Source organism: Nelumbo lutea, chromosome 2, assembly GCF_056320005.1.
Source record: "Nelumbo lutea isolate HS-2025 chromosome 2, American lotus-T2T, whole genome shotgun sequence".
Taxonomy (NCBI): Eukaryota; Viridiplantae; Streptophyta; class Magnoliopsida; order Proteales; family Nelumbonaceae; genus Nelumbo; species Nelumbo lutea.
In genome coordinates this window covers 5,973,443-5,989,025 of record NC_142685.1, presented here as the reverse complement: position 1 = coordinate 5,989,025, position 15,583 = coordinate 5,973,443, and the positions used below count along the sequence as shown (strand labels likewise).

Below are 15,583 nucleotides of genomic sequence, written 5' to 3'. Positions count from 1 at the left end.
CTCCAAATCCTCCCCCATTACATTTAATATTTTCATTTATTAGTTGTTAAATTATTATTTTTATTATAATTATAATTATTTATATTCTAAAATAGAATATAAAGCTATAATTCAATTATGACTTGTAAACGGTTTGAACTTGAAATGATTTAGAGGGTGTTGCCACTTGTACAGTTGTTTTTGTTGATAGAACATTAGAACTATTCACATTGGTGAACATTAGAACAAAAAATATTATTTTTGTTATTATTATAATTATTTATATTCAAAAATAAAATATAAAGTTATAATTCAATTATGACTTGTAAATGGTTTGAACTTGAAATGATTTACATGGTGTTTGGCACCATTTACGTTTATTCAGTAAACATTTATTGATGGTGCCACATAGGCGTTGTCTCAACATTTTATCTCTCTTGCTCTTATGCATACATCGAAAATGTAAAAAGTGAACTTTGGTTTATGTGCATGCCAACTGTTTGTAGAAGTTATTTTTTGAAGCTTCCACAAACAACCAGGCGTTTATTCACTTTTATGCTGAAATGGTGCCTAGTTATCATAAACGGTTGCAATTATTGCATTTCTCGGTTTTACTAGCAGATAAAGTACAAACATTTATTCAATAAACATAAACGAAACCAAACACATACTTAGATGGCGTTTGGAAGCGTGGGCATTTATTGGGACCGATTTTCAAGAAAAAACACTCAATACCCGTTTTTCACACACACACACACAAAAAAAAAAAACACTTTAATTTTGTTTAGGAGTGTTTCAGCCACATGTAGGCAATGAGCAACACTATGCTATTTGGTAAAATGGTTTTCATCACTGTTTTTTATATATGTGCTGACAGGTAAACACCACATAGGATACACATAATCACTAATCAGTCAACCGTTGGGGAAACGATTCACCGATTAATGAAATGCCAAATTTGACGTTTCATGCATCGGTGGATTCCTAATTTACGAGGCATGCCTGATTTTTCAATAAATACCTAAACTAAACAATGAAATATATGAACGTTTATTAAAACGTCTATATAGATTCGATATAACACCATTTTTTTTAAAACGGCCATAGTTCCAAACATCCCCCCTTAAAGGGTGTTTGCCACTTGTACCATTGTTTTTGTTGATAGAACATTTAGAACTATTGACATTGGTGAATATAATCCAGATCTGCTCCCCACACAATACTCCACACAACAATCTCACAGTATGTCTCAGCCTCACATTGAAAACATCTCCCCTACTTATGTTGGTATCTTAATTATTATTCATAATATATATTCCAATACATGGTTGGAACTAATTATAAAATCGGTAGGAGGAGCGCTCGGTAAGGAGCAAATATTTTAAGGGGGGTTGACGTTCACATATCCCCCACAAAGGGCGCGCTACAGCTACAGGCATATTTTAGCGTGCATTGAGAACATCTCCCCAAATTATTATCGGAGAGATGTGTGAATTGTTTTTTTTTTCGGGAATTCCACAAGTTATCTGGATACAACGAGCGTCGGCGACATAAAGCAGTCCCGATGTCCGGCTAAATCACCTAGCGCAGATGTGAACTCAGTGCGCAGTAAATAGAATCATCCTACGTGGCACAGAGTATGATGACGTGGACAACTGTGAGTCTCGTATTCTTCCACCGATAAGTGAGTGAGAGAGAGAGAGAGAGGATCGTTTGTTGCTCTGTCTGGTGTATTTGATCTTCTTATAATTTAGAAGTTCCATTAGAAACCAGAAATCGAAAATTGTGGATGCATGGATCTTCTTCATCTGGGAAAAGTGACGGCACGGAGTCTGTGGTCGAGAACGAAATTACAGAAACCTTCTCTTTCTTCTTCTTCTTCTTCTTCCCCTCTCAGACCCAACTGTTCGCGACGTAACTCTGAACGAACTCCACAAAACGGGGATTCCAACGACGACAATAGCAAAGGTACGTCGCCATTTCTTCTACACTTAGTTAACTAGGGTAGCAGGCAGCTAATTTCTCTTTCCTTGTTTCTCGGACTAAAATAGAAAGGCCAACTAAAAAGAGGTATACCAATTTCTGATCTACTCTATTAAATTGACCATCAAGATGGCGTTTCTTTTTCTAGAATCGATAAGGAACACGATTTCCCATTGTTGCAAGCATATATTTTGCATCTTTCAGGGGTTGGTGTTCTTCTTTTTCTCCTTTGGGGATGTAGTAAGTCAGTATGTATCACAGACTCTTCACATCTCGCTGTACAGAGTCCAGTATGTATGAATAGCTCAAGCTTGTGTGTTATTTAACTATATGGAGCTAAAGAATTCCACATCACTTGGTACAGTTAAGAAAGGTGTATTTAATCTTCCTGCTTTTGATGACAGTGTATTACCTGCCATGGTTTTGATATATCATATATGGCAGAGATTAACTTATGAATCTGCTACTCTTGAACAGGTGGTCATTTTGAAAATCTAGTTTATTGTAACACAAAAGTAGCAATGCTGTGTCATTCAATGTCAAAGTGACAGTGTATTACCACATCACTGTAAGGTACCCAAATGTTTCTGGGCCTAAATTCAATCCTGTCTCTAGTGAGAAATTGTCTTCTTTATCACGAATGAGTAAGCAATCCATGTTTTGGTAAAGACCCTGTTTTCCATAAACAAAGGCCGTTATTTGACTAATAAAAGAAGGCATGTTGAAGAACAAATTTCCAGGATTCTGCAAACTATCATAGAACAGTTGGCCTCATCTCAGTTGTAGGAGTTCCAAAAAGCGTCACATTGCCAATCATGTTTGTGCCTTGGTGCCTGTTGTCATCATGGCTCAAAATATCCCTTGCATTCATGTTTCACTAGTAGTTTTCATTCCAAAATGATTTTTCTCACTCCTAGACTCTGCAATCTTGTTTCAGATGACAAACCTGAAGTCTTTGTCTTTCTTTTTTTTCCCCTTTTTTGGTGGTGGGGTGGGGGTGTTTGTGTGTTGACATTCTCCTCTTTTGAAACTCATGACAAGACACACAAGTTATGCTAAAAGCAATAACTAACATGAATGAAGACCATACTTCTAACCTCAACCTCTCCAACTGCCTAGGAACAGAAGAATTTTCTGTCTTGATGTTACATATATCTGGGCTACAGAAACAATCCTTCTGATCCTCCCACCAGACGGTTTTAGTTCCCGTCAAACACTTAGAAAGGAATTTCAAGCATGAGTGATTTTTTCTCTGTTAACGTGTTCCTTTATATACAAAAAAATGATAAAGCCTTCTCTTTGGTAAATTTGGAAGAAAGTCTGACTGTCTGACTACTATTACAGAGCGGGATTTCTGACTGCTTTGGCATCTTTTGCCCCAAAACCACGATCACTTGTAAAATGCATATGGCTTAACTTCCACAGTGCAGTATGGTACTCCAAGTTCGGAAGAAGCTCCTTAATCCAAAACTGTTCCTTTATTGTTATTCGATCCATTCCAATCTGCTCTGCTCAAAGCTTTTCCATTTAGTGATGCTTCCACGCCAAATTCATTGTTGAATTAACACTGCCTATTCCATTTATTGATGACATGACTGAATAGGCAAGATTTCTGGGAGTGGAAGCTCTATCAAAGAGATGTGCCTAGGGAATACATATAGAACCAAAAAGGGGAGATGGAAGGCACCTTTCAAACCTGGAGCCTTTTCCAACAATAAATATATAGATTCTGCCCACCAAACTAAACAAACTCTATAAAGGATGAAGGATAGAGATTTTTAATTGTTCTTGTTTTCAATCTTCTCTGGTATTTGTTCTGAGCAAATAACAAGTTTCACAATCGATATGGATTTTTAGTATCTTCTTGTTGCCAATCTTCTCTGATATTTGTTCTTTCTTGTGTATCAACTTTCCCCCTTACGGATAATAACTTGCTTTCCTCAACTTGATCAATCTTTTAGGTGACAGGTTCTCAACAGACTGGGATAAAGCTTGGTCTAGCTTCAAGAAGCGGGGGAAGAAGACTTTCTTCTCACAGTTCAATCCAGATAAGTATGTGAGCTGGAACCCAAGGCGTTCCAACTACCCACTGTCTGAGGAAGTTGATCCCATCAAGAGAACTGAGAGATCAAACCTCATGTTATGGACGAGCCCAAGGTTCACTCTGGCAGGGGCCATTGTTGTGGTATCTTTGCTCCTTATCTACACACTTCTAGCTCCAGTCAAGTGATTTCACCTGGATCTCACAGAACAAACCCCTGTACTGTAAGGATTAATATAATGTTTCTCATAAAATGGTTGAAGGGGCTGTTCATAAATTTTATGCGGAATGGAGCAGCTTCTTCTGTTTTTTCTTTTTTGTTCTCTCCATGTAACAATTCGCTTATCCCTATTGAACCCTAGCAAGTTGAAGACATACATGCTTCAGGTTCATGTTGGTTAACTTGAATATTAGTGCTATATAATAAGGGTACATATGATGCCCCCTACACTTGACATGAGACTCATGGGACAATGAGACACATTCATCACACTCAGACGAGCCTGTAATCTTTGGGTAGGACATGGAAGAAAAAACAAAGTAATCAATGATTGAGATCTGATCTAAACAATTCAGTCCAGCGTGAAAATTTTGAAGGATTAGAGAAAGTCTGTTTTGGGAATTGCATTATCCAACAGGTAATTAATACACTCCAAATTGGTCACTCGATTGATTTACTGAAGTGTATGTTCTGATCTTTGATGAGCGCGCTTCAAGGTTGGTAAGAGGTATCCATAGATCTCCACCTCTTTTAATCAACAGGTGCCAAGCAGAGATGACAAATGTGGGATGAGCCGATGGAGACCGGCTTCAGTGCTCAAAAGACTGTGCTCTTCCCATTCGCACAGCCTTTTACACCATATTTTTTTTTTCACGGGAATGAATGCAAGGCTGCAAGGGACTGTGCGAACAGTGTGAACACGGTCTTGTGAGCACTGAAGCCGATTTCGAGCCGATGAGGTTGAAAAGCATACTCATAGTTGATATTCTTAGTTTTGATTGCTCAAATACCTAGTGACTCGATTTCTCAGTAGTGATGTGATATTGTGATGTTGGTTAGCTTAGGTAAGCAGGCCAACGGTATGGAGCATTAGGATGAACTTAATGAAGATCCCATTTCAATCAATTTTCTGTACTCTGAATATGTCATTAAACTCCAAATCCTATTGGGATTACTCCCATTGAACAATGAGTTTTCCTTCAGCATAAAAGAACAGCAGTTTGACAGCCCAATTCCCAACCTAACATAGTTTTTTATTCTTTTGGGAAGGGGCATTCGACCTGGAGGAATTGGAAAATAATGTATTTGAGATGGAAAGAAACCTCTTGGTGTTGGTATGCACGTGTGAATGGTTGTGTCCCACATTAGAAAGAGATAAGATGTGCGAGGAACTTAGATACTAATACAATTGTACAAAGATTGATCCACGACCTAATGGTTTAAGCTTTTGGATTAAAGATGATATTTAACTCTTATGTATGTACTAAGTTTAGAGTAATTGGATAAATGAACAATTGGCAATTCCTATGGCCTAATCCATCCATGGTTTGAATTTTGATGATATCTCTCTGCTAGCAGTTGAGTGTTGGCTTCCTATGATTGTTTAAGGGCTTTTGGTTGGTGCATGTCAAACTTGGTGGTGTACTATCAACTTTCATTTGGAAGGAAATATTTGATGTGAACGATAAGAGATTCATACATGGGGAGAGATTGTTTATATGCTTGTGTGAGTGGCTGTCTACTTACTGAGAGACTTTTGGGAAAGAAAATAGGCATATGCATGTCTGTACCAAAATGCAAACATGAATGAACAAATGCATTACTCGTAAGTTGCCAGATCAAGAGTCTCATAAATGCAAAGGGTTTGGATAGTACCTGAACAAATTTGCGTATTTGATTGTGCTTGTGCGTTGACTCCATTAATTAAAGTGAAAATTAAGGTCAGAATGGCAACTTCCAACTCTTTCAACTTAAGCAATTAGTCTTCTAGTTGAGTGGCTGGCCCCAAATAGACCACAAATCCCATCTCCAAGCACTTAAAAGGATCCTCATTATCGTCTAACAAAGTCACGACTTTTGCAAGTTAAGTTGTTTCATTTTTTCATTTTCCCGCTTTAAATTCTTGTATAGATATCATATCCTTCCTTCCATTGTGAAACCTTCGGACCCTGTTCACACTGGTCTGGCCCACAAGACAAATATATAAACCCCTTAATCTCCAATTTTTCACCAGCTTTGCTCAATACAATTGCTCCATTGTGGGTTCCTTGCAGCTTCTTGTTCAAGGGTTTTCATAGTTATTTCTTACTGTTGGAGGTAAGAATTTCTTCACTTTCTAATCTGCTTTATACATTCTAATACTATCTTATCACTATGTTTTCCCTTCATTTTAATAGAGATTTTGTAGCTTCACTTAGTCCAGTTCAATTTCCAGTAATGGCAACCAAACCCAACCACACCCTCAAGGAAGGAAAAGCAAGCTGCTTTCCTCCCAACTCCGAAGAGAGGCCAGATCAAGGCTAAGATCTTTAGCAACTAGTTTGGTTAATTCAATAAAGTTAGCCTCAAAAGACCGAAAGGAAAATGCCATGAAAAGAGAGTTGCAACATCACAAACTCTATCTCCACAACCGCAGTTCCAAGCACCTATACTTCAGAAGTCCTGATGATGCCTGATATATATAAAATTTCAAACCTCTAAGTACTGAACTCAATTTTCAGTCTGAACTTGTTAAGCGTTTCTCTGCCTTTTCCCATGGTAGTTTTTTTTTTTTTGCCTTAAAAAAAATTCTTTCTTTTTTTTGATAAATAACTGAGAAAGTTGGTCTATTTCATTTTTCTTCGTGTAAGGAGGGCTGTCAGTGGACCAGATATTGGTCCAATCTGATCTGGTCCAGTATGAATCCACTACAGATATATCAGGTCCAATCCAATCCGATGAATATTTTGGACCATTCTGTACTGGTCCAATTTAATGCCTAGACCATCCGAACTATTCAAATTGGTTTTAATTTAGATTGGGTCCAACCCAAACCTGGCCCATTGACACCTGTACTCTTGTCTTATGAGTTATGTCAATGGAATAGATATTGGTTCAAGCCAACCCAGCCCAATATAAATCCATACAAATGGAACAGGTACAGTCTAATTCACTGAATACTTTGGACCATTTAATCTGGAGTGGTCCAATTCAATATGTTTTATTGGTCCATCCAAATCCATTCAAATTGATTTTGATTGTGACAAGTTCCAGCCTAAATTTGGTCTATTGACAACCCCTACATGTAAGCCTAATAAATTGGTGTTGGTGGTGCACAACTATTTTAATGCTTTGATTAGTTTATTTATAATTTGACTTGGACATGTTAAAAAAAAAAAAGGTAAAACATATCTATATTATAAAAATCAAATTATTGTCTTGATTTCATGCATGTCATAAAAGTTAAATCCAAATATCATTCATCATTTTTTTTATTAATGCTTACTTGCACACATGCCAGCCCATAACGTGGCCCAATGTGTGAGGATCTCTCTCTTGGGGGGGGGGGGGGGATTCTCTCTCTGCATGAGGGTCTCTCTCCGCGGGAGGATTTTCTCTCTGCTAGAGGGTTTTTCTTTCACATCTATGGATGCAAGTTTTTCTCTCATACTCTACGTGAGGGTTTCTCTCTCACGTCTATGAATGTGAGTTTTCAGTTATTTCTCTTTATATCGGTGTTTGGTTCTATTCATCCTGATTTTCATTTTCCCTTTGCTCTTTTTCTTATTTCTGTAGGGCCTTGGTCAAATTTGTATTGGGAATATCTTTCGATAAAATGTACGGGAAATGATGAGACATCATAGGGAAATGTTCCCCAAACAAGGTTGAGATGTGCTGTGGGGCATTGTGGGGTACCCCCCTTATAGGGCACTGATGTGGTGGACATTGGAGCCACATGTAACTGATGTGCAGCTGTAATGACTTGTTAGGGCAGTATTGTGAGCAGTTGTTGGAACAGACTTGAACTCCTCTAGGTCACTGATGATCACCCCAGTCTCGAGTGATGAGTAACGGAGTAAGTATCTTTTACTAACAAAGTGCTCCCAACACCATCCCAATTGGCCATTGCAGAATGTGCAGCAGTGGCGGGTTGGATGCTATTGGCACCTTGTGTTGGTAGCTAATCTAAACAATCACCGCTTTTTAAACATGAGAACAGGACGTAACACATGCAGAAGGACGTGGGCCAATAAGAGGCCCATGATTGATGGCTCCATGATAATAGCCAAGGAAGGTTTTGACATTGCGTTGGGTCATGCAGATGCCTGAAGAGCTAGTAGGAGATTCAGAAAATGCTATTGAATGAAATTCTGGAGAAATTGTTAGGCACTGGAAATTAGTAGGTCTCTCCTCTACATCAGGTCCCATGAATATCCCATAAAAGAATATATTCATCATCGAAAAGAAGAAACATGAGGGCCCATCAATGCATTGATCCAGACGGCTCAAATCAGTGTTGGATCATAAGTGACTGACTTGGAACAAAAGAGGAATCAATTACCAGGATATGGTGTCAACGATCCAATCTAACGGTTTTTATTGGGATATGCTCACGAATAAGTGGTTTAAGAAATAAATATCAGTGTTTTTGGGTTTTTTTTTCAAATCATTTATACTTATTTTAAGTACTTATTAGATACACATTCGGTAAGTCACTTAACTAACAAGTATTTATTTTTGTGCAAACGACAATTATAGTCCTAAATTAATAAATACATACATACATAAATCTATTTATCTATATATGTTATTTTATGAATAATATATTGAACTAATTAAACCATTTTAATATATATATATATATATTGAACTAATTGAACCATTTTAATGAAAATGATAATTTTAACCTTCACGATACACATGGACCCATGTGTCACACACATGACACTATTAAATAATTTATTTTATATAATAAAATACAATAAACAACTAAAAAAATAATTTCTTGTTATAATAACAACAACAACAACAGTAATAATAACAATGATAAAATGCTTGATTTTAACAATTTCATAAAAAAATCATTACTAAGAATAACATAGAATTTTACGTAAAGGAAAAATAACGAAAAAATAGCTTAGAACTCAGCACCGAAGAACTGCTGCTGGCTAACTGTGTTTGTCTCTTTCCAAAACTCATATATGCGAGAAAATGGGTTAGAACCCACCACATCAAAGTTACAGCCCAAAAAACGGTGAGAAATGAAAAAAATGGGGGATTTCACTTACAAGAACCGTAAAATCCTCCGTGGTTGCTCACAGCCGCCACCTGGGTTCTATTGTCTTCTCCATAGAGAGGGGCAATATGGGTATTTCAATTTTTTAGGGACAGCTTTGTCCCACAGAGAAAAAATAAAGCACTTATTCTATAAGAACTTAAAACAAGCTGGCCTAGGGCTGCTTATTTTTGAAGAACTTATTTTCAAAATAAGTGATTATTCTCAGGAATAAATATTTATTTTCAACTTATTATTTGCTCCCACCACTTTACAAATAGGGTAAATTACATATAGATACCCTACATTTTGGGGGTAGTGACAAATAGGTTCTTTGAACTTTCAATTACAATATTTGAGTATCCTGAACTCTCAAAAATGGACGCTTGGGTCCATCTGTTAGTATTCCGTCAGTTAATTATTGCATAATCTCAATAATACCCTTTTCGTATTTTCTAGATCATTCTATTGAGTAAAATCATCACTAATGCCATCATCGGAAAATTTGAATGTCATTTGTTGTCTATGTGAGAATGTTATTGTGGGGAGACATTTGGTTACTTGATCTCAGAAATACACGAGAGGGGTGTTTTTGGCATTATGTAATGTTTAACTAACGGAATACTAATGTTGGACCCGAGTGTCTATTTTTGAAAGTCTAGGGTACTCAAGTGTTGCAATCGAAAGTTTAGGTACCTATCTATCACTACCCCCAAAGTATAGGTACCTATCTATAATTTACCCTTAAAAATAAGGAAAAAATCCATATTAGTACTATGTACTTTGGGTTTAGTGCCACTTTGGTCCCCAAATTTTAGAATACGACAATTAAGTACCAAACTTTCAAAACATGCCAATTCAATACCTGTCGTTAACCAGCTGTTAAGTAACATTTGAAAAGATACAAATGCCTTCTGAGTGTTATCTAATTTTCTTTATCAACCATCCAAACATTGACAAAAAATGAACAGTTCCAAATCCTTGCCTCTTTTGTTCAAGAAAGTTGGGGTCACCAGAATGCCCATTGAGACATAATCCCAATTTTCTTGAATAGAAGAAACAAGGATTTGAGAGATTGTTCATTTTTTACCATCACGTAGATGGTTGATAAAGAAAATTAGATAACATTCAAAAGGCATTTGTGTCTTTCAAATGTCACTTAACAGCTGATTTTAAAGTTAGAGTACTGGATTCACACATTTTAAAAGTTAGAGTACTGAATTATCATGTTTTAAAATTCGGTGACCAAAATGGCACTAGGCCCAAATTACAGGGTAATAACCAGAAATTTTCCCTAAAAATAAATACTTATTTAGATGAATATTTATTTTAAGTTATACCAAACAAGGGTTTAATGCTCTTGGGTTTTCGCGTTTGTCTTTTCCAACTGTGGGTCACCTGATCGAATGGTGATAAGTTTTGAACAAAACAGTGAATGATGTATCTTTCAATTCCTTATCCCCACTCCATTTGACTGAATAGAAATTTGAGATGATAATAAAGGGTCAGTATAGCTTTCAATTCTTTAGAATTGATAAACTGTTTTGTTTTTACCTGGCCCTAACTAGACTGGAATTGACAAACTTGTCGATGAATTTTCTCTCATTTTGTTGGATTGGAACATGACCCAAGTAATGGGAATTGAAACATGACCCAAGTAATGGGAATTGAAACATGATCCACAAAACAATAATGTAAGTATATAACCCCCTCCTCCAACCAATTCCTTGTCTGCTTCTCACAGTTCTCTGTTCAAGACTTCCATTCCATTGAAATTCTTTCAAATTTTCTTGATCTTCTTGTTCTTTTTCTTCTTCTTCTTCGAAAGTGTCTTTCTTTATGTCTATTCCTGGTATGCTTTTCATTTGGTAATATAATTTGATACCGTTCTGCCATTTTTTCTATCAGAGTTCTGTTTCTGTAGCTTCCCCTGTTTCAGTCCAACTAACAGCAATGGCAACTACGACTGCCATGCCCCTGAAGAAAGAAAATGTAAACCTTCCGCCCAAAAGAGGCCAGATCAAAGCTAGGTTATTTAGCAATCTGTTCAGAACAGTCACAAAAGTGGCCAAAGGAGGAGGAAGACTGAATAGAAAACGACAAAAGGGTGATGGTGGCAGCTCAAACTCGGTCTCTGCAACGCCAACTTCGAGCGCTTACGCTTCAGAATCTGAGTTCTGTTCGAAATGAAAGGTTACTGTCTGATAAAGCTGAATTAGCTCAACTGTTCTCGTCCTTTGGCTATGTTTTCCTCAAGCAGTAGCAAAAGAATGAGACGTGACAGTAACAGCTAACAGGCGGAGCATTCTAAAATTCGTCTAGTATGCTTAGTTGCTCTTATGCTGGTGGATGGGTTTCCCAGACAATTTTTCTTTTGCTTTTTTTTTTTTCTCGAAAGTGGAGAATGTATAATTGCTAGTCTTGGAACTAATTTATCCCCCTTTTTCCCTGTAAAATTTGTGTTAATTCTTCGATGGATGAATATAATTGACAATAGACTTTTGCAACTCTTAATTTTATTATTTATAGTTTAGGGTTTATTTGGTTGGCAGTCTTAAATCGGATCCCGAATGGTCTATTTCTATAGTTTGTTTGGTTTAGACATAATCAGAATAAAAATTGAAATTAGTTGGAATGGAATTTCATTCCCAAGATAGAAGGAGAGAATTAGGGAATGGCCATCCCACCAAGATTGAGAATAAATTCTAATTCTACTCGACCAAATAATTGGAATTGGAATGATCCATTATAATTTCAATTCTAAACCCCTATTCCGACAAACCAAAGGAGCCCATGAAATCATACCAGCCTTTGTTGTTGTTGTTGTTTGGTGGATGGTTTTCTGCTTACATTTATTTTTGTGGGTTATATTATAGATTACCACCCTGTATTTTGGTAGTGATACTTAACCCCAAACTTTCATTTCAATAAAGATCCTTCTGAACTTTCAAATTTCAACACCTTGCCCCCTCTCCATTAACTAGATCCATAAAAAATTGATTTATTAAAATACCCTTTCATGATTTGTATAAGCAAAAGGACAACATTTCAAAATGACAAAAATGGGCAAAGCAAGGCATTCTATCTCTTTCTTGCCTACTTTGGATGAGAAAGAAAACATAAATAAATAGTTCATATACAAATATGTAAAAGAGAACAAAATGGTCCCATTAATTAAGAAAATGAAATTTTGAAGATTTACAATTGTTTGACAAGCACATGATAGTTAAATGAAAATCTTTTGTTTTTTTAAAGTTAAATGACTGAATGTTAATAAAGGGGTCAAAGTATTAGAATTTAAAAGTTCAAGGGGAGGGGATTATTGCAAATGAAGGTTGAGGAGGCTAAATCTCACTGCCCAATATACATGGTGGTAATCTATAATTTACTTTAATTAAGAAAAACAAAAATAACAATTGCTGAGATATTTCAATACTAAAAATCTTATTTATAAAAAAAAAATTAAAAAAATTCAACTTACTGTCAAATGATGTTTTTCTTATGACTCTCTCTAGTCTCTACAAGGCTTGGCCCTTTTTCTTTCAGTTTTCTTTTGGTGATGACTGATGAGGCTCCACAAAAGTCAGAATATATATATTTTTTGTGGGAATTAGACAAATATCACAAAAGCACTTTTTTTTATGACCAGAGAAAGATGGAGGGGGCCCATTTGAATCTGGACAAGTGGGCCGGGTCAAACCAGACCCACGCCTTCCCCCAAGGTCCAAACCAAACTTTTCCGGGCCATGGGGCTCACCATTCAACAAGTCCAGCTGGTGTGGTCACCCTCAAGCCATGACAACTCACAGACTCCAACAACACTAAACAGAATCAATAACCATATGGAGATAGATGAATTCTCCAAGCAAACTAATTGACAGACAACAACAGCAACCATAAAAGTAAAGCCTTATCTTCAAAACACAGCAATGTCTCTTAACTTTAGAAATGCCTATAAAAGGTCTCAACAATGTCTCTTAATCTTAGAAATGCCGATTCTTTTGTGTGATGTATTCTTTGTTGGTGTCCTAATCCTTACAAGACCTGTCCAATGAATATTCTAAAGGTTCGTTTGGTTTAGAGTTGGAATTAAAATTGGAATTGGAATTAAAATTGAAATGCTTTATTCTCATAGTTTTTATTTTTTAGCTTTAATTCAGACAGGAATTGAAATAGGAATTAGAATCAGTTGGAATGGAAGTTCATTCCCAAGAGAGGAAGAGAGAATGAACATTCCCCTCAAATGGAGGAATGCCTTTCCATCAAGAATGGAAATGAGATTCTGATTCCGCCCAATCAAACAATTAGATTGGAAATAACCAATTCCTATTCCAATTCCATACCCCTATTCCCGTAAACCAAATGGGATCCCAACATAGCTGTGGTTATCAAATATTCAACTTCATTGAGAGCTTTTTGTTGTTAATGCACATCCAAGTTTTCAGTAAAACAAGGCCACAAGTATTTTGAGCTTTAGGCTGTGAGAAACAAAAATGAATATAAAAGTGTTTTCAATGCTTGATATGAAATTATGAATTGCTTTCAAAAACACAATAATCCAAAACCAAAACACTTTTAAGTCCTAAAGCACAAACCCTAAAATTAGGGTTCTGAAGCTAACTAATCCGAATGTAAGGAACCTGATTTTTGGCAGGAGCCCTATTGGCAATAAAATCATTCAGAAACTACATTTGAATTTCATGAAATTTTTAAAACAAAACGTACATGAGGGCAAAAATAGGTGATTTTAATTTCAGTTGGTAAGTTCTGACTCACTTGGATCAAATCCCGCTGCCAACAGTGGGTGGGGGGTGGGGGGGTTAAGCGAAAGGGGATGGACTACCCCTGTTGTGTAGCCCCATGTAGCGAAAAAGATTTAAGTTACATGTTTCATAAGCTTAATGCATAAATAATTACATATTTAAAAAAAAACTAAACATTGGATCCGGATTTTTTAACTAATTAAAATACATCCACCGCGCATCAAGCATCAGAAGAACTGTTGCATTTGGTTGCAGTGTAAATTTACATTGCATCTTTATGTTTGTAGATTTGATTTGTACTTTTAGTTGGTACAAACATGTAATTTTTATTTCAATTGCACCAATTAACAGTGAAAATTTAACCCTTTCTCCTACTTCAATTCTATCTCATAAAGTGGGAATCACATCATCTTCATCCATTCGCAAGAGGGACTAAACCGTTCTTATTTTACTTTCTACAAACAAACATGACAAAATCCATATTTGATGTAGAATTAACCAAAATATACACTCAGCTTATTCACACGCCCATTAGACTTGGCAATTGGGTTGAGCGGGACGGGTCTAGGTTGGGTTGGGTTGGAAAATGCTAGACCTTAGCCCTAGCCTTAAATGTTCGGGTTAGGGTTGATCAATGAATCAATTCTGGTCATCCTAAAAAATTGGAAATTTAAAAAATAAAAAAAAATACATGAAAAATATTGAAATTAAAGGAATTTACCTTAAAATTCCAAACATAAAATAAAACAAAATTTGAACATTCAACAATTCAAGAGTAAATGATAGTAAAGTAAAGACTAAGGGAGTATTCTGTAATGTAGATGAGAAATTGGGTGGTGTGTTTTCATCCACACCACAGGTGCAGGGGTGTGGTGTGGATGAAAACACCATACTCCAACAAGATAGTTGTTCTATAAGGTGTGGTGCATTTCAATCCACACCTTGTGTTTGATTCCATGCATCTCAATTACAACATTTAAGATGGCCTATGCCATTAATCATTAAAAATAATATTTTATTTTTTATTAATATGCATAATATAATAATAATAAATTGTTAATAATTTTAATAATTAATATTATTAATAATTAATAGTATTAAATAACACATAATAATAATAATAATAATAATAATAATAAATTAATAGTAACAGTAATGATATTTGATAATATTAACAACAATATTAATAACATTTAATGATAAGTAATAATATCAATAACAATTAATATTAATAAAGGTAATATTCAAAACTTAATAATTATAAAATAATATTAACATTAATTAATAATATTTAATAATAATTAAGATTTTTAATAATAATTAATAAAATAGTAACTATAATAATTAATAAAATAAAATAATATTTGAAACTTTAATAAAATAATACACTTGGGTGGGGAAGAAAAAGCCAATCCCATTTGGAACAAGCAAATCATAATTCCCATAAACTTAAAGAATTGAGAATCAAGAACACATTCTGATTTCTGAAGTAATTTATAGCCGAAACCCAGGAACCCAATCTACCAATAGTAAGGCTAATCAACTCATCAGAGCTTTTCCTT

General features: G+C 35.6%; 1 protein-coding gene and 1 long non-coding RNA gene across 2 annotated transcripts; both read left to right on the top strand.

Moving 5' to 3' along the window:
- Nucleotides 1-1,622: 1,622 nt before the first annotated feature.
- On the top strand, nucleotides 1,623-4,458 carry LOC148868280 (2,3-bisphosphoglycerate-independent phosphoglycerate mutase). The gene is made up of 2 exons (XM_088967572.1): nucleotides 1,623-1,947; nucleotides 3,924-4,458. The coding sequence occupies exons 1-2, from the start codon at nucleotides 1,773-1,775 to the stop codon at nucleotides 4,190-4,192; spliced, it is 444 nt and encodes a 147-aa protein (XP_088823698.1). The 5' UTR covers nucleotides 1,623-1,772; the 3' UTR covers nucleotides 4,193-4,458.
- A 6,353-nt stretch (nucleotides 4,459-10,811) lies between these two features.
- On the top strand, nucleotides 10,812-11,760 carry LOC148868279 (uncharacterized). Its single transcript, XR_016106641.1, has 2 exons — nucleotides 10,812-10,952; nucleotides 11,167-11,760. It is a non-coding gene; the product is annotated as an uncharacterized LOC148868279 (long non-coding RNA).
- The last annotated feature ends 3,823 nt before the right edge of the window (nucleotides 11,761-15,583 follow it).